Source organism: Girardinichthys multiradiatus, chromosome 17 (genome assembly GCF_021462225.1).
Source record: "Girardinichthys multiradiatus isolate DD_20200921_A chromosome 17, DD_fGirMul_XY1, whole genome shotgun sequence".
NCBI lineage: Eukaryota > Metazoa > Chordata > Actinopteri > Cyprinodontiformes > Goodeidae > Girardinichthys > Girardinichthys multiradiatus.
The window spans coordinates 5,164,284-5,192,207 of NC_061809.1; the positions used below are offsets into that span (position 1 = coordinate 5,164,284).

At 39.3% G+C, this 27,924-nt stretch overlaps 2 protein-coding genes across 2 annotated transcripts; both read left to right on the forward strand.

The window, feature by feature from the left end:
* Nucleotides 1-5,642: 5,642 nt before the first annotated feature.
* Nucleotides 5,643-16,213, forward strand: hspa14 (heat shock protein 14). Its single transcript, XM_047389083.1, has 14 exons — nucleotides 5,643-5,771; nucleotides 6,177-6,257; nucleotides 6,432-6,514; nucleotides 7,424-7,472; nucleotides 7,630-7,735; nucleotides 7,805-7,895; nucleotides 8,117-8,221; nucleotides 8,765-8,926; nucleotides 9,881-10,036; nucleotides 10,158-10,260; nucleotides 11,253-11,468; nucleotides 11,849-12,013; nucleotides 15,897-15,964; nucleotides 16,044-16,213. The coding sequence occupies exons 1-14, from the start codon at nucleotides 5,703-5,705 to the stop codon at nucleotides 16,120-16,122; spliced, it is 1,533 nt and encodes a 510-aa protein (XP_047245039.1). The 5' UTR covers nucleotides 5,643-5,702; the 3' UTR covers nucleotides 16,123-16,213.
* Nucleotides 16,214-20,934: 4,721 nt separating this feature from the next.
* b2m (beta-2-microglobulin) lies at nucleotides 20,935-23,859 on the forward strand. Its single transcript, XM_047390522.1, has 4 exons — nucleotides 20,935-21,092; nucleotides 21,793-22,065; nucleotides 22,580-22,610; nucleotides 23,477-23,859. The coding sequence occupies exons 1-3, from the start codon at nucleotides 21,029-21,031 to the stop codon at nucleotides 22,591-22,593; spliced, it is 351 nt and encodes a 116-aa protein (XP_047246478.1). The 5' UTR covers nucleotides 20,935-21,028; the 3' UTR covers nucleotides 22,594-22,610; nucleotides 23,477-23,859.
* Nucleotides 23,860-27,924: the final 4,065 nt, after the last annotated feature.

Here is a 27,924-nt window from a genome sequence, read left to right on the forward strand (position 1 = left end):
CAGAGAAGTAATATGTACAGTGTTTCCAGACTACACCATGGACTGTTTATGCGGTCAAAAAAGAGCTGGTATGAAAAGTATAATCACTCTTCTTTATGTACAGTCTTTAGATAAAAAAGTGCCATCATATCTGTGAATGGCAAATTCCAGTCTGAGCACAAGCAAAGTAATGGTTTCAAAAGTGACGTGAGACCATGGTAGGAGTTCACGATCATGTTTATAGATGGCCAGTGAGAACCGAACTATAGTTAATCACAATGAGGACGAAAGATCTCGAAAATATTCTACAGATTTGAAACTGCAGCAGTACATCTGAAGAAGTGTTACCTTGACATTGATTTAGGCATTTAGTCACACAATTTCCAAAAAACATGAATTTTACTTTCAACACTATTCATTTCAAACATCATAATTTTATCTTCTGTCTTCATGGAAATAACGAACACAAGAATACTTTAAGGACCCACTAGCTGTGAGAAATGGAGTGGAACAATTGCGAAAGCTTTGAGCACATGTGGCCCCTTGGGCCCAATAATTCTGGTGTCTTTGGTCCGGACCCTAAGAAGTATTTTTAATCAGTTCACTGGTGTTCAACAAGCTAAATCTGAACTACAATAAGTTATCACTTTAGGGTGGAATGTTCACTTGTTTTCTCAGTCCATTGATATTCTGGGATAAATGGAATCTTCTCTTGGCCTGAAAAAGAAAAAAGATGCACAGGAACAAAATATCCTATGATTTGAGTTTGAAAAGGAGCGCTCGTTTAATATGGAAGTCAGCAAGGTCCGCAGCAAGCCAAAGTCCATCGTGGAGAAGGCTCTCCACGAATGTAACCACCATAAACCCATTCACTCTCGGCCCCCTCTGGAATGTTACAAATGTCCTTATGTTTTTGCATCTGTAGTGACTGTCTAGGTCTATTAACTTGTCTTAAATAATTTGGTTGGGACTGTGTCTAACAAACAAATTGAAAGTTTACATGAAGGTAATATTTGTGATAATTCAGGAAGCTCAACTGACTCAAAAAGTCCAAACAGATCAAGTTCCAAAGTTACCTCTAATGCTGCCTCAGTGATTTTATTCTCAAAAGAATCAATTTTATTTATATAAAAATTCCATGAAGTTATCTTTGCTGAGAGCTAAGGGAACGGATCTATGACCCTGTGTAAGTTTGGGAACTGTACTAAAAAGAAAACATTTTCTCTCCTATTTTATAGTGGCTTGTTTTAAACCTCCTAATTAAACCAGGGAGCCAGCCATTGCCTTCTTTTTCAAAGGGGCTAATTTTCAATGTTAACATGAATGTTAAAATCACCCACTATAATGAGTTTATCAGTATTTAACACTAAGCCCGATAAGAAACCAAAGAACTGATCTCCAACTTGAAAGTAAGAGCATGCTGGACAATATAAATTTTTTTTATGATTTGCTCATTTTGGGTTAGTTGGCAAGACCCTGTGTCTTTGGGGTAAAAGGTGGGTAATAGTACAGAAACTGCAGAGAGGTGTGTTAAAATATGAATCTGCTTCCTGATCTGGACCCTGGGTTGTCACTGTTTAGGAGGACTATTAAATTCGGACTGATTCCTAGAAAGAAAAGCTACTCTGTCCATAGTGGTATGGATGCTATCTCTTCGAATCAGACCAGGTTTTCCGCAAAATATTGATCAATTAGACCACAGTGTCGACCAAATAATATTTTTAAAAACATTCCACCAAAAAAGCACACAAGATGGTGAGGATAGTACAGAAGCCCTGAAAGGCAAGTAAGAAAAACAAAATCTAGATTAAAGTATTTATAAGTTGTTGTTTTTGTTGTTCTGTCCTGAAAGGCAAGTGAGGAGTGCTTTTTTGTCCACATACTCTTTTCTGCTCTTTATAGATCGACACTGGGAGCATTACAAGCTTTTACTGGGGTAGAGCCTGCCTAGTTCAACAGAAAAATGCCTGCATATGCTGTGCATAGCTTGCCAACAGTAGTTTTAAAACTGTTACTTTAATAAGAGTGATGGATGGAACTCCTTCACTTTCCTCACCATGAATATCTGACTTTGAGGCAAACTGAAGCTCCAAACAGCACAGTAACAGGTGGGGAAAGGTGAGTGCTGCGTTACTCTGCACTCCATACAGCTACCGAAAACTGTGGTCACTTCTTCATTCTCTCTAGCATCCCCTAAAAAGATGTTTAAACCATTGTTTTTTTTTAAATGCCACTTTTAAAATTCTTGCTACATCTACATACTGGTTATCAACACATGTCTTGGCCATATCTTAGCTTGGAATGAAACACACCCTTTTTACAGAAATTGTACTCTTTTATGTCCTAAAATAACCTTGCCATATTTAACTCCATTTATCACTCCAGTTTAAAATCACTTTCTATCATTGTTCCAGGGTTTTTAATGTATCAATAACAGTATTTTTTTAGTCAAAACCACATTCTTACTGTCAGATTCGGTGTAGCGGAGGACCCCCGGAATGCAACGAGCAGGAAGCATAGGTGGTGAGTAAATTATTTAATAAATAAAGCTCACTTCAGCAGGTGGTGGCAAAAACATGCATGGACAGGCAGGCAAGACAGGCTTGGCATGAACGGCATGAACTGACTGAAAACAGGGTGACTTGATCCATAATGTTTCTGCGAGGAATAAACAGAATTATTGTGTATATCTGGAGCGTGGTACAGGTGAAACGAGAAGATTATTACATGGTGCAGGTGGGTCGAATGAAGCTGATTGCTATGACTGACAGATGCAGGGAGTGAAGACAAAACATGACTGGAACAAAACAGAAATTCAAGAAGATAATCAACCCTAAGAAACATAACAGTCACAGAACATAAACCTATATGCACTATTAACGGAAAACATACACAAGAAAACAAACCTAAACAACTACAGCACCACCTCTAAAACAATACACAGAAAGAGATTCCAAAACTCAACTGTGAGAACAAAAAAGCAAAAAGCACTAAACCAAAAAGCCCTAAATTATACCACTTACTAAAATTTAAAGAAATCTAAAATAATATTACTTGTAGTATCTATATTTTAAGATCACAATTGATATTGTAGTCAACTGATTATGTGTCAGACAAAACCCTAATAAAGTTTGATTGGTGAATTATACATCTTTTTTTTTTCAGACATTCAAAATATATTGTTTTCAGTGTGAACTCTAAATATTTCAAACATGTTTCAAATATAGATCACTTTATTTTCTTTCCCATCTATTTCTCTATACAGCAGTCCATAGCAGTTGATTTAAAAAGGAAGCTTAAGACAGAGATAAAGCTGCAGACCAAGCTGTTTAATTTACCATCACTGACCTGGAAAAACATCCCAAACCTCTGCTCAGCAGGTATCAGCTGATTTTATTTGGTTGAGGAACTGGCAAGATGGCATTGTGTTGGGACCCCAGCCATGGATTACAACATAGATGAACATGCACACTGAACTGTACATAAACAGAGGCCAGTATTAATTTTTCTACACCTTTAAGTGTCACACTAAGTAGCACTTAACCCAGCCCAGGAAGAGGAGGAGTCATACCTGACTCCCCTTGACGCTTGAACAAAAATTACCAAAATCTACATGTTGGGACATGTGTTCCAACATGGCGGCCTCTATTACAAGGTTTTACTGCAGGAAAACCGGATGGAGGGACACAACACGCGAATGTCTCCTTGCTGGCAAACAGACATAACTCTTCAACTTAGATCCAAAAGTAACTACGATCACGAAGATTGTAAAGAACAGAGTTAAGTAATGATTTGCTGTTCAAGTAACCAGCATTCATTCATAAAAAGGGAGTAAAAAGACAAGCACAAAAACTTGTCTTCTGAGGCCTCCAGAAGCAGCCCTAATTGCATTGATTTTCCCCCACAGCCTGGAATAGAAGGCATTGGGCCTGCAGCAGTCCCAATGCCTTCTATTATTTATTTAATTTTGAATTAAACGGCTTTCAATAAAGAGGGGTCTATGTCTACCTATTAATGTCTATGGGTCGGCCCGCTGCTGAGACGAAACCGTGTGTCCGCCATATTGCTGGAGGCAAGGCTGCGATGTGAACTAATACAAATAAAGGGACTTTATTTCAAATAACACATTCTAACAGAGATTATGTCAATGCCTCACCTTATTTAGTAACACACACACTTTTTATGAGAACTCTTACAAAAACAGCGCAGCTGTCAATGAATTGCTTTGGACACCTAAACGGTTTGAACAATTCCATGCTGCACACGTAAGAGGCATTTTGGCTCTCCAACTTGACTCCACAAAAATGGACCCAACTTTTTTTTTAAAGGACAAACACCAAGTCCCCAATTCTATTAACTTGATTGACCAATTCTCAAACGCCTCAGGTCTAAATTTAAACTTGTCTAAATGTGAAATTCCATCTTTACATAACTGCAATGAGGTTGCAATCTGTAAAATTCCAGTTAAAGAAACAGTTAGATATCTAGGTATACTCATAACAAAACATCTTATAACCAGGGAACATTTAAACGTTTCCAACAGAAAAACTAAAGTCGAATCCATCCTTAATACCTGGCTTCAAAGGGATTTGTCTGGCCTTGGTAGAGTTCTTCTCTCTAAAGCAGAAGGCTTATCTCGCTTTGTGTACCCATCTTTATCCCTTTTTGTTTAAAAAATCTTTTTAAATTTCATTTGGAAAAATAAATCACACAAGCTTAAAAAAGCAGTACTTTCAAACAGCATAGTGGATGGAGGTCTTGAAGTTCTAGATTTCTTTGACACTAATATTACCTTTAAAATTATTTGGCTTAACAAATGTCTCATAAATTCTGATTCCAACTGGTTTTTCATCCCAAATGTCTGTCTTTTCTCTTGAAATGTAACTTCCTACCTAGTAAATTACCTATCAAACTGTCCAAATTTCATCAGCAAGCCCTTCTTTCTTGGAAACTGGCTTTTGTTTATAATTTTTCTCCCCACAAAGCTCTTCTCTGGAATGACTGCAATATTTTGGTTAGAAACAAATCAGTATTCTTTTACAGTTGGTTTGAAAAAGATATCAACCACATCCTCTGTCTTTTTGATAGTACTGGTAATATGTTGTCTTACGAGCACTTTATAAATGTATTTAGTTTTTCTGTTCCCCCCAGTGATTTTACCAAGATAACTCGGGCTATTCCAAAGCCTTTATTCAACTAATGAAAAATCTCCTGAGTTATTGTGGATCTATGAAAGCTTTACCCATGCCTATGCTGGAGGGGTATTAAACTAACAGATAGTAAATGCAACAACAAACACATACGCCAATGGTTTCAAAGAAATAACAGTGTGGTACCTAGAGGCATGTTTTATTGGAGATCTCAAATTGAAAAAATAAACTGGAGAAGGGCTTGGTTATTACCCCACAAACACTGTATAGCTAATAAAGCAAAAGACATACAATAAAAATTCTTCATAACATATATCCAGTAAATTGCATTATTGCAAAATTTTTTTCATGTGCTGCTGTTTAAAACATGAACCTTGTCTGTTCTGCATTGTTGTTCCAAAAAAAAAAAGAAAAAGAAAAAGAGACTACAAAAATGGCGGCGACGTCGGAGCGCCGTTCAGCGTCGGATAGAGCGTCTACGTATTGGGACAGTTACGCACGACTAAACCAGTGGGAGGCGGTAGTACAAATCAAACCACCGGTAAACGGCTAAAGAAGAAGAACGGGAAGTCCATGTTTTCCAGCATGTCTGCGATTGGGATTCATTTTGGTTATACGTGTGCTTGTGTGGCGGTGTTTAAGGTGAGGCAACTTCACGGTTTTAATCATGTAAACCAGGGATCCGAGTCCAGTCCTTCAGAGCTACTTTCCTAAAACTAGACGCATCTCTGTCCGAACATACCTGAATCACATGGTTGAATTCCCTCATCAGCATGTCGCTGGGCTCTGTGTTGGGGAAAGAATACATCTAGAAATTACTGGAAAGTAGTTCTAGAGGACTGGACTCGGCCACATCAGATGTAAACCTTCCAGAGCTGCTCCTGTCCGCGGAGAGGACGAGCAGTGAAGTCGGTCCCTGATTGATGAATGGTACCATGGTAAAAGCTAGGCGTTAGCAGCAGTCCCCTCCATGGAACCCTGTCCTGCTAGCAGACATGTCTTCCTGGTTGCCTGTTTGTTTTTTTAATCAAGTCCACTGTGGTTCAGGATGGGCGGGCTGATGTGGTGGCTAATGATGCAGGAGACAGAGTCACTCCAGCTGTGGTGGGCTACAGAGATACTGAGCAGGTATGTCATTTAGATTTGACATCTGTCAGAGAGAAAAGAAAACATTTGATTTATCTCTGCTTTAATATCTTTAAATTACTGTCAAATGAGTCCTTTTGTATCTTTTCTGATGTTCTGTTTCTGAAAGCCATGTGGGTTTTGCCTATTCCATATGTATTGTTTGCTCATTTGCAGATTGTGGGGATAGCAGCAAAACAAGGTCAGGTCCGAAATGCGCCCAACACAGTTGTTAAAGTGAAGCAGGTCCTGGGGAGAAGGTAACCACAGGAATGTTTTGTTTGCAGCTTATATAGCTTCATATGGAGTACTGTCTCCAAGCATCAGACAATTTTCCCTCTATTGGCGCTGATCAGGGCTGGGCTGGTCCAAATCTGAATTATTATTATTATTATTAAATGTATTAAAACTTAAAATCTCCTACTTAAACGCCTTAAAATCTCCTATATAACCCATAAACCAACAGCATTTACTTTCATAAACTGTATTTCAGTTTCAGATCACATTTAGGGACATATGTGTTAATGCCTCAGTTAGGATATTTTAGTTAATGCTTCATATTATGTGGATTAAATTAGATTCTTCAATCAAAGTTTGTTTTTTAGTCCTTAGGAAAAAATAGAATTGGTGAAATCTGGATTGGTGAGTCAGTCATCAGCCAGGAAAAGCTGGGTTGGTGCATCTCTACTAACATTCATATAATGATTGGCATTGGTCAAAATGTAGCACTTGGCAGCCACTCTACTGGTTAATGTATTTAGGCCCAGCCTTGATAAGCAGTCTGGTTTGGGTTTCATGAACACATCTTAAACACAATAAACTTATAGAAGCACGGTTTATTGTGATTCTTTTTGTATTGATGCTCGTTGTCATTGGTTGAAACTGAACTTCTGACTTTTTACTATTTGCTACTGATCATTTCTAGGATGGCTAGTAGACTTATATTTCTGAGATGTGATGCTGTTTAAAATGTTACTTGTAAATGATATTTTGCAGGTGTGGACTCTATTGTTATAAGCTGTGATAATGTGTCTACAGTGGTCTCCTTGGTTAGGATTGAAGCATTGGAAACAATGCAGTTTTTCATGACCAGAATAATTTAGCCTAGGTTTTTATCCTTGTCTTCCTCTGGACAATAATGTTGTTTTGTCTCTGTTTTAATGGTCAAGATTCGATGATCCTGTGACACAAACACACAAAGCAGAGACCAAATGCCAGGTATGTTTGTGATGAGTACAACATTACATGGAACTTCTTAAAATGACCCTAACTTCACTTGAGAACTAAATCTGCTTGGAATAGCACTTTGTTAAAATGATCTTTACCAACAGAGAAGAAGGTGTGAATCAGCCTGACCTGTGGTTGCTGTGTGCAGGTCATCAACAGAGAACAGATGCCTTATTATCAGATTACCTGTGGAGAGCATTCAGAGTTTGTGGCACCAGAAGATGTTGCAAAACTCATCTTCAAGAAGATGAAAGGTAATTTGAATAAAAGACACCGTGTCCTTTTGAGAAAAACAACCATCTGACTTATTTGCATTTTTTCAGAAACGGCTCAGTCGGCTCTTGGCTCGGATGTTACTGACACAGTTATTACAGTTCCCTTTGAGTTTGCACATGCTCAGAAGAAGGCTTTGAGGTAAGAATGTTTTCTTTTGCTTATTGCTGTTACCTAGCTTTACTGCTTTGGAGGGAAATCATGGTGTTTATGTGTTAGTTTAGTTGACAGCGGTCAAAATAACTATAGTAGGTGAAACACTGCATTATGGGAAGTGATTGTAAAACCTTGAAGTTGTATTAAATATGATTAAAAGCCTTGTTTTTTTTTTTGTTTTGTTTTTTGTTTTGTTTTTTTTGCAGAGAGGCAGCTGAAGCTGCAGGTTTTCATGTGTTGAGGATGATCCATGAACCTGCTGCTGCTCTGCTGGCCTATAACGTTGTGCAGGACTACTCCTCTGGGAACAGGTAGAGTGTTAGAAATGTCCTCAGAGGGCCAATAAAACAGCAGACCTATAACCATCAGTTCATAACGGAAACCTCCCAGCAAACGTGATATTCTACTTCCGTACTGTTTGACACAAATCAGCCTGTGAAAGGCCATGCATGCTTTATGATCCAGTAACATTCAGAGCCACCTGTGGCACAGAACACTTCTGTCTTGTTTTGTATTTGACCCTAAAGTCCGTCACCTTAATCACACCTGGATCCCAAAATGATTGAAACTGCTGCTGTGATTGGCTGATTACTGGTTATTGGCTGCTGCTTAACCACTTCTCATTTTAGTCAATGTTTGGTCTTTATTTGAGCTGTATTGTTGAATAATGTTAACTAAAGGCAAGGTTTAACATGTGTCAAGTTATTTGTTCTTATGAGGTGAGGTTTACCACATTTTACGATGGAATAGGATGTGTGTTTATTGTTCTGTTATTAAAAATCTTTTGAATTCCAAAAGGAATTAGAAGTGTGCCTGGTTATAGAATGTGTGACTGATAGTTTTTGTTTTCCCAGTCATGTCCTGGTGTATAAGCTTGGAGGAACATCCCTGAGCGTGACAGTGCTGCAGATAAATGGAGGAATGACCCGGGTTGTCAGCACCCTCACTGACCACAGTATCGGAGGAGAGAGCTTCACCCAGGCCTTGGCCCAACACCTCGCCTCTGAGTTCAAACGGTAGCTGCTGTCTTTCACTTTTGGCCTCAGGAGGAACAAGTCAGACCGATTAAGTATTAAACACTCACAGGTTTCACTTTGAAGTTCTTTTATTAGAAGGTTTCTGACACATTTTGGGATTATTTGCTGCACATGAACAGTTAAATAATGATATTTCAAAATAATTTGCTCCAGAAGAAAATAAATATGCTATGGCAACGTTTTGCTTACATGTAAAGCATCTCAGTGGAATTCAGAGTGATCCATTTCAAGCCTCGTTTAGATGATTCTGGCTAATGCTCAGATTACATCTGCCCTTCAAAATAAGATGGTGGATCTATTTAATCGGTTTCACTTTTAGAATTTAATTACTAAAATAAATATCTGCATATTGTGCTAGGGTTAAATCTTAATGGACAATTAAGCTTTTAACAGAATTATTTCAACTGAAGAACATCTGCATCTCAGCATCATCACCAGTTCTTGAATAAAAACAGTCCCCCATAATATCTTCAGTTGAGAGGAATCACTTGTTTATAGATGTATGGGAAATCTGTGGATGCATGTGTCCAGGTATTAAGATGTTACAATGTGTGACTGCGGTCAGAAACTGCAGCTGTTTGTGATGTGGTGACAGGGTTCTACAGGCATGAGGAAGCTAGATGGGGAAGACCAATCAGAAATAACACTACTGAACTTGTTCAGATGCTGTTTTGTTGTTTTTGTTGGTTTTTTGCTGCCAGTAAAGTGTATCACATTCCTCTTGTGTTTGTTGATTTGTGCTTTTATTAGTGTCTAACCTTCAACTAACCAACCTAGATTGGAGAGCGCTGGATGTTCCCATAATCCCAGAGGATGTTTGTATAATGCATGATTATTGAGAAACCAGGCACCCCTTTACTCTTCAGGAGATTCTGAGTATTTTACGCTGTCATTCCAGCCATTCTCATGCCACGGGTCTGTGTTGTTCTGCAGAACCTTTAAACACGATGTGAGCAGTAATCCGCGGGCCTTGCTGAAGCTGATGAACAGTGCAGACATGGCCAAGCACTCTCTGTCCTCCTTGGGATCAGCCAACTGTTTTGTTGATTCCCTGCATGATGGTCTTGACTTTGAGTGCACCGTTTCTAGGTGAGCTGCCAACCGGGTGGTCACGAGAAGGACATTTTGCTAAGTCGATATTTGTCTCATTAATAATAGTGAGATGCATTAATTAATGGAATTCTCCTTTTTATTTATTCTGTTTTCACAGAGCACGGTGTGAGCTGCTCTGCTCCACACTTTTCAACAAAAGCATCCAGCCAATCAGGTCCCTGCTGGATGAGGCAGGACTCTCTGCCAGAGATATTAACAAGGTATGCTGAGTGAGACGGGTTGATGCAGGCACAGCTTCATGGAAATCTCATCCACAGGTTGCTTACTGAGAAAAATGAACTTGTTCATACTGTGACAAAAGTGAAATGGTGTGGTGTAATTCAAACATTATTTATTTCTCTTTAAATTTGATCACGTGTGTGCTGGGATATAATGACCTTCTTTGGCTATTAATAGCTAATAATAAGATAAATAGATATTAATAACAAAAAACTGATTTGGGATTGAATGACCTCGTCTGGTCGTCACCTGATCATCAGGAACCAACAGCCAAACACTTTCACTCTAAGTAGGTCATTGTTCTTTAAGTTCCAGCCTGGATGATGGTGTTATAAAGCAATGAGTGAAGAAGTGAATCTGCACTGGCGTCTCAATCAGCAAGCATCGCACACATATGAACTTCTACTTAAATCACACCAGAATTAATTAACATATTACCCTAACCTTACAGTTAAATACTTGAATCAATAAACTATCACTGAACTAGTAACATTCAACTAACACTACAACACATAAAGGCTGCTGTTTAAGGCTACCCTCAGCCAGTGGGTCTACATCATGCTCATGTGTGAAATGCTATGAATGCTGGGATTTAGAGTTGTTTTACCAGTTCCTACATGCAGTCAGGCACATGGTACACACAGTCCTTTGATTGTTTACATAGTTGGATCAGAACTTGTGCTTCTGCCACACTTTGTCCTTCCACACAACTTTCCATTAATAAGTTTAGATACATCACTCTGAACAGCAAGACTCCTTAGCAGACACCTTTTGTGTCTGACCCTCCTAATGGAGGTTGTCAGTAGCTGCCTGTTGGGCAGCTGTTAAGCAGTCTTTTCCATTAATATTTAAATTCCTTTAATTGGTCTCATGTAATATTCAGATTTTCTGACAATTGGAGTTTTGGGTTTTTATTAACTGTTAACCATAAAAATTAGCATAACACACATGTTATTCATACATCTTTGTTTAGGTGGTTCTCTGTGGTGGATCATCCAGGATCCCTCGCCTCCAACAAATGATCCGTGAGATGTTTCCAGATGTGGAGCTGCTCAATTCGTCTCCTCCTGATGAAGTCATTGCTGTAGGAGCAGCCATAGAAGCTGGGCTCCTGGTTGGCAGGGATGGCCTTGCCCCTGAGGAAGAGTCTGTTGCAGTGGATGTTTCTGCTGCTGACATTCTCTTGAAGGTAACCTGGTCCATTTGAAAGATGTCATTTGAAGTATTTACTGGATTGACCCTTCTGCAGAAAAACAAAGCTGGTTCTCCATTTGGAATATGATGGTGATAAACAAAGTGGTCAAAATGTTGGATTTTAAATATTCTTGGAGACATTTGAACATGTTAAGTTATTCTTTTTGCTTTGGCTGAAAGGAAGATCTTAGCTGCTGATTATAGAGACAATTTACAGCTAAATATTGACGTGTTTATTTTTAATTAAAATTTTTTGGAATTTGTTCATCAGAACTGGTTGTTATTATTTGAGATTTAAAAACATTTATTTTCCTTATTCAGCCACAGAAAGTAAGTTGGTATTTGCATGAAGAGTTTTGTGGTTTTGTGTTGCAGGAGGTGGATGAATTGGGAGCTGAGACATTTAACGTTCTCCTTCCTTTGGGAACTCCCCTTCCTGCCCGCAGACATCACACCTTCTCTGCTGAGGGAAAACTGTCCTCCCTTTGTTTGGAGATTTATCAGAGACTTGTCACGGAGCAGCCGGAAAAACTATCTAAGGTAATAATAATTAAAAACTGTTTTGGGTTTGATTTGTTTTATTTTAGATGCTAAGAAGTTTGGATCCAATACTTTTTGAACAACTGCAAACTATACATCATAATTATATTAAAGCCAAATAAAATAGATATGATCTGTGGTTCTGAAATCCAAGCAGTTCCACAATGCAGTAACAGAAAAAAATGCTTTTCTTTAAGTTGCTTCTTAATTTCAACACCACATCGTTTTTTTTCCTACACATGTGCAACCGGAGGTTTTCCTCAACAAACTGTTTTATTCAGTATCAAACAGAAGTTACAGCGTAAACAGTTATCATGACGTCTTTCTGTTCTAAATAACACTTAATGCACATAAGGAAGCAGTTGAGAAGTAAATGTGGGATATCTAAACCAGATGACCACTAAACAGAGCACAATGTGCAGAATGGGAGTTAATGGGATCTGCTTCAACCAGCTGCCGTGTTGCTCTTTTTTTTTGTCCCCACAAAAAAAAACAATATGTGTAATTTTAATTTTATAGAAATCAATCTGTTGCTGTTTGAAAATTTGTATTCATATACTAATTAGCCATAAGCTAATTCCTTCCCATTCAAGTCAGATCAAAAATAATATAAAATATTTAGTTCCTCAGGCGTGTTCTGGTCTGTCCCGGGGTCTGGGAGGAGCCGGGCCTCAGAGGTGTCCTGATAAGAAGCTTTAACCAGCATAACCAACTCCTTCCATCTGAAGGTACAATACAGATGTCTAAGACTGAGTTTGACCACTCTATGGAACTCCCAGTCTGTACCTGGTGGTGGAATCCATTTTTAATAAGGGAGGTTCCTGTTAGGGCCATTAGGTCTGAACAACATGACTTCAAACTCATTTGTATTAAAATTGAGAAAATTAATTCTTAACCAACAACTACAGGTCCTTCTCAAAATATTAGCATATTGTGATAAAGTTCATTATTTTCCATAATGTCATGATGAAAATTTAACATTCATATATTTTAGATTCATTGCACACTAACTGAAATATTTCAGGTCTTTTATTGTCTTAATACGGATGATTTTGGCATACAGCTCATGAAAACCCAAAATTCCTATCTCACAAAATTAGCATATTTCATCCGACCAATAAAAGAAAAGTGTTTTTAATACAAAAAACGCCAACCTTCAAATAATCATGTACAGTTATGCACTCAATACTTGGTCGGGAATCCTTTGGCAGAAATGACTGCTTCAATGCGGCGTGGCATGGAGGCAATCAGCCTGTGGCACTGCTGAGGTCTTATGGAGGCCCAGGATGTTTCGATAGCGGCCTTTAGCTCATCCAGAGTGTTGGGTCTTGAGTCTCTCAACGTTCTCTTCACAATATCCCACAGATTCTCTATGGGGTTCAGGTCAGGGGAGTTGGCAGGCCAATTGAGCACAGTGATACCATGGTCAGTAAACCATTTACCAGTGGTTTTGGCACTGTGAGCAGGTGCCAGGTCGTGCTGAAAAATGAAATCTTCATCTCCATAAAGCTTTTCAGCAGATGGAAGCATGAAGTGCTCCAAAATCTCCTGATAGCTAGCTGCATTGACCCTGCCCTTGATAAAACACAGTGGACCAACACCAGCAGCTGACACGGCACCCCAGACCATCACTGACTGTGGGTACTTGACACTGGACTTCTGGCATTTCCTTCTCCCCAGTCTTCCTCCAGACTCTGGCACCTTGATTTCCGAATGACATGCAGAATTTGCTTTCATCCGAAAAAAGTACTTTGGACCACTGAGCAACAGTCCAGTGCTGCTTCTCTGTAGCCCAGGTCAGGCGCTTCTGCCGCTGTTTCTGGTTCAAAAGTGGCTTGACCTGGGGAATGCGGCACCTGTAGCCCATTTCCTGCGCACTCCTGTGCACGGTGGCTCTGGATGTTTCTACTCCAGACTCAGTCCACTGCTTCCGCAGGTCCCCCAAGGTCTGGAATCGGCCCTTCTCCACAATCTTCCTCAGGGTCCGGTCACCTCTTCTCGTTGTGCAGCGTTTTCTGCCACACTTTTTCCTTCCCACAGACTTCCCACTGAGGTGCCTTGATACAGCACTCTGGGAACAGCCTATTCGTTCAGAAATTTCTGTCTGTGTCTTACCCTCTTGCTTCAGGGTGTCTATAGTGGCCTTCTGGACAGCAGTCAGGTCGGCAGTCTTACCCATGATTGGGGTTTTGAGTGATGAACCAGGCTGGGAGTTTTAAAGGCCTCGGGAATCTTTTGCAGGTGTTTAGAGTTAACTCGTTGATTCAGATGATTAGGTTCATAGCTCGTTTAGAGACCCTTTTAATGATATGCTAATTTTGTGAGATAGGAATTTTGGGTTTTCATGAGCTGTATGCCAAAATCATCCGTATTAAGACAATAAAAGACCTGAAATATGTCAGTTAGTGTGCAATGAATCTAAAATATATGAATGTTAAATTTTCATCATGACATTGTGGAAAATAATGAACTTTATCACAATATGCTAATATTTTGAGAAGGACCTGTAATGTCAATGAGGTAATCAAGGAGAGGTTGGACAGAGGATTAGCAGAAGACCTAAAATTATTAACACAGAAACTTCTACATGAGAGGTTGGAGCTGAAATTTGACAGAACAGATGTATCAAGTCCAGATTTCCTCAGCAGTGGTTGCACAACAGAATGTTTCAAACATTTTGCAACAACACCAGAAGTTAAGCTAGTATGTATTGTAAGGACCAAGTGAAGGGAAAACCATAAGAAATCCAGGAGGAACAATATCAAAAGGAGAGCTTGATGGCCGTATGCTAGAAAGCAGCTTTCCTATCAGGGAAAGAAAAACTGAATGGAGGGTAAAATCAGCGCCTTGGTGTTTAATACTTTCTCCAAATAGAAACAGCAAAATTCATCACAAACTTCAGTAGAGGTTTCAAGACTCATTCATTAGCATTCAGAATATGGTTTAAAGTGGAAGAAAAAACACAGGGTTATGTGATTTGGAGGTAATAGTATCAGAAAAGATTTTAGATTTGGCAGCAACTAGTTTTCTTCACTTCAGAAGAAACCTGCAGGCTGTTCTTCCAACTCTGTTCATCTCTCCTGCACTTGTCTCTAATGGCACATGTACAAACCCAAGGCTCTGATTTGGGCTTTTGTTGTCTGATTCTTAACGGGGTCACCAAGTCCGAACAGTTGGACAAGCAGAATGAAACTGAAGAGTTGGCTCCTCAGTATTAGTAGACATGTACAGGCAGCGGAAAACTGATCAGAACAGTAGTGGATGGTTGAAAAGTCCGGCAATGTGAAGCAGGACCGCCTGGTAAATAGCCTGCACTACAATCAGTCATCCATCCATTCATACACACATTAACACACTGACAGTGTACCCCCAGTTGCCCTGGGGCAGACTGACAGAAGTGAGGCTGCCATATACAGGCGTCACCGAGCCCTCTGACCACCATCAGCAGGCCATGAGGGTGTTTTTCCCAAGGACACAGCAACTAAGACGGACGGAGTGGGGGGTTCGAACCGGCAACCTACCAGTTACAGGACGAACCCCTGATTCAACAATCTGATATATAGGGGCAGAATCAACAATACTGGTCTATCAACACAGCAGCACTGATTTCCAAATAAAAAACAGATAAACCACAAAATAAAAGCAGATCAAGTGTGTGCCTCCATTCCTGAGTGGCACCTTTCACATGTTGGGCTCAATCAGTCATTCTCAAACTGGGAACTAATGGAATTAGTTAGTGGTGACACAATGAAAAAGCAAGTAAAGGAAACACAGGCAGATCCAGTTTGTTGTGCAGCTGCAAACAGACTCAGAAACTGAGTGCACCATCTAACTCCTTGTACGTGTGTGTGTGTGTGTGTGTGTGTGTGTGTTTAATATTCAGATTATTTTAAGAGACCTGCAGCCCGGTGAAAAGAACCACAGCATTGATGCTGTAGTCACCATGAAAAGGTTTGTGCCCTTTTAAAGGATCAATGCATTGCTCAAACTGTTCTAATTTGTGGAAAGTCATGATTTCTGTGTGTTTCAGGGATGGTTCTGTTCATGTGTCATGTACAGCACAGAACAATGGAAAATCAGAGGCTGTCACAATACCAGCAGCATCATAAACGCAAGGAAAGACATTTCATCACATTATATGCAGTTCTGCATCTCTCACTTTGTTTTTGTACAACTCAATAAACAGTGAAATAAACTATATGTGCAACTGCTCTCGGTTTTTATACAGAAATAAAATAATGTAGATTGCAAAGGGAATTTGCAGGTTGCTGAAAAAGTAATGAAAATGGCAACTAGGTGTCGCACTTGGAAGGTTCTTAAAAGCAGGTTTGGAAAAAAGGTGAACAGGGTGAGCAGGAAGTCATTTAGATGAAAATGAAACTAAAGTTCTCCTGAATGAGACCTTCATGAGCTGTTATCATGCTGAGACAGACTGATGAGATCAGCAGTTCAGATTGACAACATTTTTCAGCCATTTTCTTTTACATTTTACATGAAATACTTTTGGGTTCTCCGGCTGGAAATAAGTGATGAGAAGACATTCATGAAACACTTTAGGTTCCTGTAGGTTTTTTTTTTTCTCTCTTTAAAAAGTCAGCTGATTTGTGCTACCTCTGCTAAAGCGCTTCAGACTGGGTTTCATATCACAGAAATTCTTCACATTAATTGTAAAATAAGTTGGAACATAGTTAATGCAGAAAGACAAGCCAATCACAAGTTTCCTACGCTGTCTAGAAGTTGACTGATTTTCCCAGGATAGATGAGTATGTAAAACAATATATGTGGAAAAATGTAGGAGTTACTAGACTTATTTGTTTTTTCCATATCCAAAAATAAGATTTTGCACATAGGAGATCTTAGATTTGCCAAATAAATATGCAGGTTGTTACCCAACTTATTCATGTTTTGGGTTTTGAGGTTCTGATGAGAAAATCACACATTTATTTTATGACTTCTTCTATAACTTCTAGCTCTTACATCTGGATTTTAAATATTATGGCACTTTTTTTTTGACAAAACAGATTTTACATATCACAATGTAGAATTTTAAATGGTAACTGGATTGACTTTATATAGTACTTTTTAAGTCACATTGCTACTCAAAGTGCTTTACACTAGAGCCACATTCACCCAACGCACTCACTAACACACACATTCATCATCATTCATTCATAAACAAATACACAGATCAATAGGCAACATGAGGTTCACTGCCTTGCCCAGGGGCACATGCACAACAGATCAGAACCAGACACTGGTGTTGGAGTGACACGACTGAGCTTTTTGTGAAAACTAATGTGTCTGCCAATAGTTGAAAAAAGAGCAAAATTCTGACTTTGAAGGTAAAAACAGACATATTTCCTTTGTATAAACCACACATCTTACCCAGGTAGATATAAACTGGATGTAGTCGTTCTCCATATACAGTGCCTTTGCGAAAGTACTCGGTCCCCTTGAACTGGTCGACCTCTTGCCACATTTCAGGCTTCAAACAAAGATATAAAATTCAAATTTTTTGTGTAGAATCAACAACAAGTGGGACACAATCGTGAAGTGGAAAGAAATTTATTGGATGTGTCAAACTTTAACAAATAAACTGAAATGTGGGGCGTGCGGTATTATTCGGCCCCCTTGCGTTAATACTTTGTAGCGCCACCCTTTGCTGCAATTACAGCTGCAGGTTGCTTGGGGTATGTCTATCAGTTTTGTACATCAAGAGACTGAAATTCTTGCCCATTCTTCCTTGCAAAACAGCTCAAGCTCAGTGAGGTTGGATGGAGAGCGTTCGTGAACAGCAGTCCAGCTCTTTCCACAGATTCTCAATTGGATTCAGGTCTGGACTTTGACTTGGCCATTCCAACACCTGGATACGTTTATTTGTGAACCATTCCATTGTAGATTAGGCTTTATGTTTTGGATCATTGTCTTGTTGGAAGATAAATCTCCGTCCCAGTCTCAGATCTCTTGCAGACTCCAACAGGTTTTCTTCCAGAATGGTCCTGTATTTGGCCCCATCCATCTTCCCATCCATTTTGACCATCTTCCCTGTCCCTGCTGACAAAAAGCAGGCCCAAACCATGATGCTGCCACCACCATGTTTGACAGTGGGGATGGTGTGTTCAGGGTGATGAGCTGTGTTGCTTTTACACCAAACATATCGTTTTGCATTGTGGCCAAACAATTTGATTTTGGTTTCATCTGACCAGAGCACCTTCTTCCACATGTTAAATGTGTCTCCCAGGTGGCTTGTGGCAAACTTTAAATGACACTTTTTATGGATATCTTTGAGAAATGGCTTTCTTCTTGCCACTCTTCCATAAAGGCCAGATTTGTACAGTGTACGACTGATTGTTGTCCTATGGACAGACTCCCACCTCAGCTGTAGATCTCTGCAGTTCATCCAGAGTGATCATGGGCCTCTTGGCTGCATCTGTGATCAGTCTTCTCCTTGTTCGAGATGAACGTTTAGAGGGACAGCCGGGTCTTGGTAGATTTGCAGTGGTCTGATACTCCTTCCATTTCAATATGATTGCTTGCACAGTGCTCCTTGGGATGTTTAAAGCTTGGGAAATATTTTTGTATCCAAATCCGGCTTTAAACTTCTCCACAACAGTATCTCGGACCTGCCTGGTGTGTTCCTTGGTCTTCATGATGCTCTCTGCGCTTTGAACAGAACCCTGAGACTATCACAGAGCAGGTGCATTTATACGAAGACTTGATTACACACAGGTGGATTCTATTTATCATCATCCTTTGGGACACCATTGGATCATTCAGAGATTCTCACTGAACTTCTGGACTGAGTTTGCTGCACTGAAAGTAAAGGGGCTGAATAATATTGCAATCCCCACTTTTCAGTTTTTTATTTGTTAAAAAAGTTTGACACATCCAATAAATTTCATTCCACTTCACGATTGTGTCCCACTTGTTGTTGATTCTTCACAAAAATTACAATTTTATATCTTTATGTTTGAAGCGTGAAATGTGGCAAGAGGTTGACCAGTTCAAGGAGGCCGAGTACTTTTGCAAGGCACTGTACCTACATGTATGAAATGTTTGGAAATCTAGGCGCTCATAATTTGAACTACATTTGTTTTGTTGTATCTGGTTGGGGTCTGTGATGATGCTGGATAGCATCGTCCATATACTAGATAGCAGCAGGTTGTTTTTTGTTTTGTGCTTTTATTTTGAAGACCACTAACCTCTCCAGGTCAACCTAGATTCACGGAGAACATGATGACAGCTTAACGGCTTCTCCTGAAGGGAATTCTCTAATCATCCACCTCAATGATGCAGACCACTGTGCTGAAGATGAGGGTGGAAGCAGACTGAAGCTTTAGTTAGATGTATGTTGTGTATGTAAAATAACTTTGGTAGTAAATTAAGCTGTAGTTGTTGCCTTTTTTCATCATATGGTTGTCTTCCATGCTGCTGGTTTTCATCTTGTTTGATGATTCATCAATAAACCTCTAATTTTCGAAACTTTAGTCCTCATTCCTCACCTAAAACTGCTTTTAACACTTGCTTTCTCTGATATTCCCGCCTGTGTTGCCTAGACCACACTCATTGTTTGTCCTCCAAGATGAGCAGTGAGTAGATTTGTCATTGCAAACACCCCATACCTGAATCAAATTCCAGACTTTTTAAGACAATGTTGGAACCCTGAGGTTGTCAAACATCATTTTAACAATATTTGAACTTATAAAGTGACTCCTAAACAGCTTAAACATGCATGTATTATAACCCAAACAAAACTGAATTAAAAGATTTTATACAAAACCATACAGCTGGAATTCCCCAAACATTCCCGTCACACCTCTAAAGAGGGTGCAGAAGCCCCGCCCAGTAAGCTGAAGCAATGAGAGGGGGTTGATCTCAAAATGAATTGAATAATGTTGCATCGAATCAGTTCTACACAACAACCTGAGTAGACAGAAAGTGAAACTTGTATGCAGTGTTTGACATTTTGTTTTTTTTCCTGTTCATTTTGTTATGTTTTTATGTGAAATCTAATTGCGTCCACCACAAACGTTTAGCATCAATGTATGTTGTTAAAAGATCTTTGTACTTTATAATGAAGCTCATAGTGTGGAGTTCTGGGCTACAAGGCATATGAATCTAAACATCAGTCTACCCCGCCAGAGCTGCAAATCTTCCAGAACAAAACCAGCAACTCACAGACGGACACCTCAGTACTCATAGACACTAACGGGTTTCCATCAGAAGTAACACCAACACATGCACATCAGGACTGTGTGCAGACCAGTCAAGTTCTTGCACAACAATCTCACACATCCGTGTTTTGATTTCAAAACTGGGATAAGACATTTTCCAAAATGTATTCTGAAGCAGTGAGAGTCCCTTTCAGTGGAACTATGGGGCCAAGCCCAACTCCTGAAAAACAACACCACATTATGTTACTGCCATCATCAACCTTCACTATCAGACAAGTGTTGTCTGATGTATAGTTAACAAATTATTACCAAAAGTCAAACAGAACAAACCCACAGTTTATTTTAAAACTGTGCGCCTGAGCTGGGGAAGGAATTGGAAATGGGAATACTGGCTGGTTGGAAGGATTGGGTTATAGGGACCAGTTACCAATGAGAAGGCCATTTTGTTAACATCCCAAAACAAAATAAAAGAAGCTGACTTTTTGTTACAAGTTTAGAAAACAAATGAACTCAATTAAACCTTTCTCACTCTAAAGGAGGAAAACAAACCAACAAATTTAGTTGTTGAAGGTGTTCATTGTTTACAGAATTCAGAAAAAGGAAATACCTCACCCCTTTCTACTACACTTCTCAGCTCACAATAACCCAAACGTGTTTGGTCATATTTTACCTGGTAACACCAGGGCATAAAATACCTGATTGGTTGAGGTCACATAGTGGGCGGGATTTGAAGGCTTTTTCCTCCTGGGCTGCTGCGCTTTCTCTTTAGAACCGACAAGACAAGAGAAGAAGCTGGCCTTGTTTCAAACCTTCTACATATCCAAGAAGAAGTGAAGTTAACATGAAGCTGCTGTTGTGTCTCGCAGCTCTGGCTGCTGTTTGTTTCTCGGTGCACTCCAAAAAAAGTAAGTACCACCAAGTTTTCTGTTTTATTCTCGGCTGTGGTGTAGTTCATCATAGTGAAGAATATAAAATGCTGTTCCCATTTACAGGATGAACGTTCTTCTGTCAGGGTTCTACACAGACTGTTCTGTTCAGTAACATTAACAGCTTGGGTTTGTTCAGGTTTTTCTGATGAGGCCTACAGAGAAACGCGGCTTTAATTCATATTTAGGTACAGAAAGTTTTTTTCCTTGAGTCAATTCCACTGAAAGCTTAATGTTGGTGGAAATTAGAGTAAAGGACGAATAAGACGGAGAAATAATGATAGAAAAATGGTCATCTGATTTTAGTTTCGATTCTCCCCAGACAGGCTTGGATGTTTCTGTGAAACATGTCCGCCATTGCTCATCTATGATAAATTAACGATCCTCATAAACCGGATTAAAAGCGGATTTTCTTTTGATTCCAATTCCGCCTGAGAATATGGTAGATGGGAACCATTATAGAAAAAGTGGTTTGATGTTTTTATCGACATAAAAGCAAACAGTTATGAGGATCTTAGGCGGGTAAAATGTAATGGGAGACATTTTATATATTACTGTGAAAAAGGACCTGATGTTTCCCTATTTCAAAATCTGACCTAACTAAAATAATCTCCTTTAATTTTAATAAACATATTTTTGTAACATGACTTAACTTTTACGTTTTTTCTTTTCCCGTCAGCTTCACCCAAAGTCCAGGTCTACAGCCGTGACCCTGGAGAGTTTGGAAAGGAGAACACTCTGATCTGCCATGTGAGCAACTTTCACCCCCCTGACATCACCATCGATCTCCTTTGTGATGATGTGGCGCTTCCCAAAGCCAAGCAGACTGACCTGGCCTTTAAACAGGACTGGCACTTCCATCTGACCAAGAGCGCCAGCTTCACTCCAGCGTCTGGGGAAAAGTGCGTCTGCAGAGTCAATCATGGAGGATCAAGCAGAGACTACGCTTGGGGTAAGTTTGGTCATTTCACATTTTCTGGGATGGATTTTCCAGGGTTTCCCCTTAGAGCCTCAGTCTGAATTCGGATTAGTCACTTTGCTTTCGATTTCCCTTCCTCATGTGTGATCACATGACTGCAGCCAGTAGAGCACTGGGAGAAAAACAGTTCTATATTAACAATGATTTAATTTACCCAGGGAAACTAAATCTGAGTTTCTTACATCTAATTAGTTAAACCTGTATGAACAACATGTCTGATTCTATCTGAACTGTTTTAAACTGAAACTGGGGCAGCGTGTGTCCGATTATTTTTCTTTCTTCAGCATTTGTGTCCAACCGCCATGTCAGAAAACTGAAGTGGACGTGTTTAGCTAAAACGTAGCTGCTACGCTAGCAGTTTTAGCAATATTTCTTTCTATTTTTACCCTGAAAACCCGTTGCTTTGCACACATAATAGTCGCACACTCACAGAATTGTTCCTGCCACCTCCTCAGATGAATAATAGTTGCTGTCTTGTGTTTTTCAGAGTCAAACATGTAACTCCAGAAACCATGTAGGTAAGTTTCCTGATGCTACTTCTCTCAGTACAGCCACTCCATGGGTGCAGTCAGCTAGTCCTTGCTGCCTAGGAAGGTTCCTGACAGCTTTAAATGAACAGAAAGGTTCTAAGAAAGAGTGGGTTTTTAACGAGTTAAAAACGAAAGGACACTGCACACACAAAACAATATTATCAATCAAATAATTATATTATTAGATTTTATTACACATTCTCAGTGCCGAGGACCAACAATTTCTGCTTCTTCCTCCATTTTTAGACAAAAACAGTGCAAGTTCTCAACAGAAATAAAGTGCATATGCACATTTTCCATGTTTAATTATATTTTAGATTTTTAACCCGTTTTAATACATTTAATGGTCTGACTAAAGTGTGCTAATAAACACATGAAACTAGACCGCTCATATTCTTTTGTTGAAATTTCAGGCTTGATGTTTTCCTCCGTACAGCCTGATCTTTGGGTAAAACCCTGTTCTCACACATTATTGCTAACGTTTGCCTTCAGGGTCTGAACATCAGTGATAAAGTTCCTTATTTTTCCAAACTTTGGTAGTGCGGTTTTTATAATAGGCCTTCTTTAGTCTTTTAATGTGGATCTTTTGGTACAATCGCCATATTTAGGGTCCTAAATATTTCTGAAATTTAAATCTGGAATTTTTCCAGATCACTGAAGGTAAATCCTGAACCCATGAATCCCAGTCTGTCAGTAAGAGATAATAAAAAAAAAAGTTTACATCTAAATAGTTTTTTTATCCTGTCATACTCTAAGAACAGGAAATGTTTTGGACTGCAGCCTGTGGCTCCTCAGCAGGACTACACCATCTCTCTTACCTCTGTCTTAATGCTGTTATTCTTTTTTCTTTTCAGAAGCCCACTAGATGTTTTGTCCTCTGCTGCAGCGTCATTTATTCATCGTTTCATCAACAAACACCAGTTTTCTTCAGTTTTGCCTCTTTTCAATTTAAGAAAAATGATGAGTTGGTAGGTGATGGGAAATCTTCTGTCTTGTTTATCAGTTAATACACACATGGCTTCTGCTTATACAGCATTTTGTAATTTAAGTGTGTTGTTTTTAATTTCTTTCTTTTCGTAGTGTAAATGATTTTATTCATGTTGATATGTGAACCTTGTAAGTTAAACTCTGTGATAATTGGCCAGATTGAATTGGGTGTCTACGAGGTTTTCTATTTTTTGATTTATGGTTTAAGATGATTGTCAACAACCTCTACTAAATAAAGGCCTCTTGGTAATACTGTTTCATGGTCATTTATTAATAAAATAATACAATGGATACAAAGTTGTAGTTTAATAGACAACAAAATATCTGTAAAAGTTACACTTGCCACTGTTGGTCACAAACACGAAACTAAAGTGAGTCCACAGATTTTGTCTGTTTAATGGTTTGAATGTATATCAGGTTTTACTACAGAATGCTGCAAAACTCATGAAACATTTAACAAAATATGTTCTGAAACTGCTTCTGCATGGAACTGATGCAGTATAGTTTAATCAGAGCAAAAGAATGAGCCGAGGGGTCAGTAGATATTTGGAAAGCTTCCACCATTTTGAAGATGGAAGTGCAGACAAAAGGGCACTTTCCAAGCATTTCATTAAAATTGTTCCTTCTTTCATGAACCTGTTCTGTTTTACTGCCATCTTTTCAGCCCTTCATTCCACTTAGGAAGAAATCTGGCCTGCCAAAAATAAATGAATTGCCTTGAGTAATCCTGTATCCTTGTTTTATTAGTTCATATAATATCACATGTTATTCAGAAAAATAACACAGGTAACTAGTTAATGGTACACCTGTGATTAATTTTTATGATTTTTATTTCTCATGCTGCACCTTTAAACAACGCAGCGTTGTATGTTTAGAATCAGCACAGAAGATCTGAAAAAGAAGCCAGAGGCTTACTTTTACACTTTCTACCATGTCTTAGTGGCACCGGTAGATATTTTCCTGGCGTATTCAGCAACATTTTATTTCTACATGTAGAACTGGACTATAAGACTGGCTGCAGCAATGAGATGCAATGTTATAATCTGAAGAACCTTTTTAATGTGTTTAGTAACTTTTATTTTTACTGAACTAAAGGACCAGATATTTTTCACATCATGAATAATCCAGCTAGAAGTTCACAGAGGATTCCTACTGTTTTGTATCACGGCCAGGCCATTGAACTTTACCTGTAGCTCAGGTGAAAGTCCCTCTACTCCAGACCTGGGCATTTTACGGCCCGCGACCCTTTGGGTATTCCTGTCCGGCCCGCGACCCCCTTGTCAAAAAAAACATATTTGGTGTGCATACGATGCAGCTGTCTTTAATTTTGAAAGGGCTTGATGCATTGTTCATGAATGCACATAGATGCTAAGGCACGGTGACACGTGATGCTAGCATCCGAATCCCTGATCCCCACAAAATGTCATCTCACGGTAAAAAAAAGTTGATTCAGAATGCTGCATTTTCAACAAGGCATGGACAGCGAAATATTAGTTTACAGAAGTCAAAGGTAAAGCTGTTTGTTCATTTGTGGAGTAAACACGGGGAGAAATACAAGAACTTTTCAGAGAAAGGGCGCGCTGCTGAGTCGGCTGTGGTGCTAGCCAAGCTGCAATCTCAACAAACACTTTTTACAAAACGTTCGACATCCAGAGGTGCTGCAATCAAGACAAGTTTTGTCATATCGCACAAGATTGCTAGAAAGAGCAAACTCTTTTCTGACAGAGAAATTATTAAGGAGTTTTTGTTGGAATTGTCTGCGCTAATATGTTCCAAGAAAAAAGACGCCGCACCGTAACGAGGAAAAGAAATGGCGAAAAACCTGGTACTACAACTGAAGGACAGCGTGAATGACTGAGTACTTTTCCCTGGCTTTGGATGAGAGCTGTGACAGATGGGACACTGCCCAGCTGCTCATCTTCTTATTGCGGGATCAATGCAGACTTCAGCTGGCAGACATGCGGGCAATGAAAGGGACAACAATGGGAAGTGATCTCTTAACTCGGGTAAATGCATGTCTCGAAAGCTTGGGGGTGAAATGGGACAAACTGGTGGGCGTGACAACAGATGGGTGTCCAAATCTCACAGGAAAAAAAGTTGGTCTATTAAAGCGAATCCAGGACAAAGTGGCAGAAAGGAACGTTTTTTCATTGTTTTATACATCAGGAAGTGTTATGCAAGTCAGTGTTAAAAGTGAATCACGTTGTTGATGATGTAATTAAAACAATTTATCAGATCAAGGGCACTGAATCACAGACAGTTCGTTTCACTTTTACAAGAAACTGAGACTGACCACTGTGAGCTCAGATACCACACAGCTGTCAGGTGGCTCAGTCTGGGAAAAGAGCTGAAAAGCTTCTGGGACCTGAGAGAGGAGATTCAGGAGTTCTTTGTGAGGAAGGAACATGCCATCCCTCAGCTTTCAGAGGCAGACTGACTCGCAGATCTTGGTTTTACTGTCGATGTGACTGCTCAGATGAATGAACTAAATGTCAAACTGCAAAGCAAGGGCCTTTATGTGTATGAAATGTACAGTGCAGTCAAGGCCTTCAGTAGGAAGGTGCAGCTTCTGTCAAGCCAAATCAGAGATAACATTCTCACTCACGCCAACACTGAAGCAAGCCACCCCATCAGCAGATCTGCTCCAAAGGTTCTCATCCATGCTAGAAGCACTACATGTTGAGCTTTCAAGGTGACTTCAAGACTTCAAAACTGTTGAGAGTGAAATGCACATGTTGTCTTCTCCCTTCACATGCAGTGTTGATAATGCATCCAGTGATGTTCAGATGGAACTCATTGACTTGCAGTCTGACCCACTTCTGGCAGAGCGCTTTGGGTCAGTCCCACTGCCTGAGTTTTATTCTTCACTCAAACAGGAGGACTTTCCACACTTAAGGAGACATGCTCAAAAGATCCTTGTGTTCTACGGATCTATATATGTATGCGAGCAGACATTTTCAGTGATGAAGTTCAACAAATCCAGATACAGGTCTTCCATAACTGATGATCACCTCGCAGCTGTCCTGCGCATAGCAACATCAGACTTTCAGACAGATTTCAATGCACTTGTTGAAGCTCAAGACAGACTGGACTTTTCTCGAAGAAGTAAACTGAACTATTGACATAATTCTTGAAGCTTTATATTCTTTTTAGTACTTCAGTTTTGGAGTACTTTATTTGTGGGAGAAGTACTCTGATTCTTTTTCAGTTCTTACAGGTTTTCAAGTCATTCCGGTTTCATTTTGTAGTTATTGTACTGTAACCTAAAGTGCTATTACTTTGTGTGTGTACCTTTTTAAGGTTTTGTCGTATTCAAAGTACTTTGTGGTACTTTTTTCCATTCATTTTAATCTGATTGGAGGAACTTTTGTGTTATTCAGTCCTTTTATTCAAGTTGCAGCACTTCAGGTCCTTCAGGCCTTTCCAGTAGAGGGTGACACGGGAGTGGATTTTCTCTCCTGCCCCATCCCGCTCCCACAGAAAAATGTCTTGTCCCATCCCAATCCCAGGCCAGCATAACGAAAAAAATCCTGTCCCGTCCCACTCCTGGTAAATTGACTCCCACTCCCGTCCCGCTCCCATTCAGAACGACTCCCACTCCTGTGCCACTCCCATTTTTGTTTTCTTCATTTAGTCTTTTGGCAATTTCTTTGTTTGAAGGACCAGTTAGGTCCCTGTTTTTAGTTGTAGTAAAGGCCAGTTAAAGTAAAAAGAATAATAATGAAGAAATAATAAAATATCAAACAAGGAAACAGACCATGTCTATCTTAGTTGAAAAGACAAAATGTACCTAGTTGTATTTTACTTATTTATTAAGTGATTGTTTCCTTTGAACAATGACATTACTTTTATGTTTCAAGTTGCTGAAACGAAAGAAAAATGCACCTAGTAAGAGAACTGTACTTGTTGAACAGAAGGCCAAAAAGGCATTACCTTCATAATTTAGAAACTGTACCTCAATGGTTCACAGCCCTGGTCCTCAGGGACCCCTTCCCTGCAGGTTTTAGATGTGTGTCTGCTCCAGAACACCTGATTCAAATTCTGACATGACCTCCTATACAGGCATCAAGAATGGAGGGTCAAACTGGACAAAATTAATACAATAAAATCATCATTAAATAAATAAATGTTGTGAATGTCCCATAAGTGAAGTAAATGTAACATGAAAGAAACGTAACATTAAATGTGCCATTAAATTAAAGGTACCATTTATTTATTTAATAAATCATTAGAACCAATAAATGTACCATTATATCATGAAATGGACTATTATGCAATTAAATGTGCCACTGAATAATTAAGTATAATTTTAAAG

Excerpts from the sequence above, each read along its gene's own strand:
- b2m (XM_047390522.1), top strand. The coding sequence starts at position 21,029 with ATGAAGCTGCTGTTGTGTCTCGCAGCTCTGGCTGCTGTTTGTTTCTCG. Across the intron at positions 21,093-21,792 it reads CTCGGTGCACTCCAAAAAAA|CTTCACCCAAAGTCCAGGTC; the intron begins GTAAGTACCACC and ends TTTTCCCGTCAG.
- hspa14 (XM_047389083.1), top strand. The coding sequence starts at position 5,703 with ATGTTTTCCAGCATGTCTGCGATTGGGATTCATTTTGGTTATACGTGT. Across the intron at positions 5,772-6,176 it reads CTTGTGTGGCGGTGTTTAAG|GATGGGCGGGCTGATGTGGT; the intron begins GTGAGGCAACTT and ends ACTGTGGTTCAG. Across the intron at positions 15,965-16,043 it reads GCTGTAGTCACCATGAAAAG|GGATGGTTCTGTTCATGTGT; the intron begins GTTTGTGCCCTT and ends TGTGTGTTTCAG.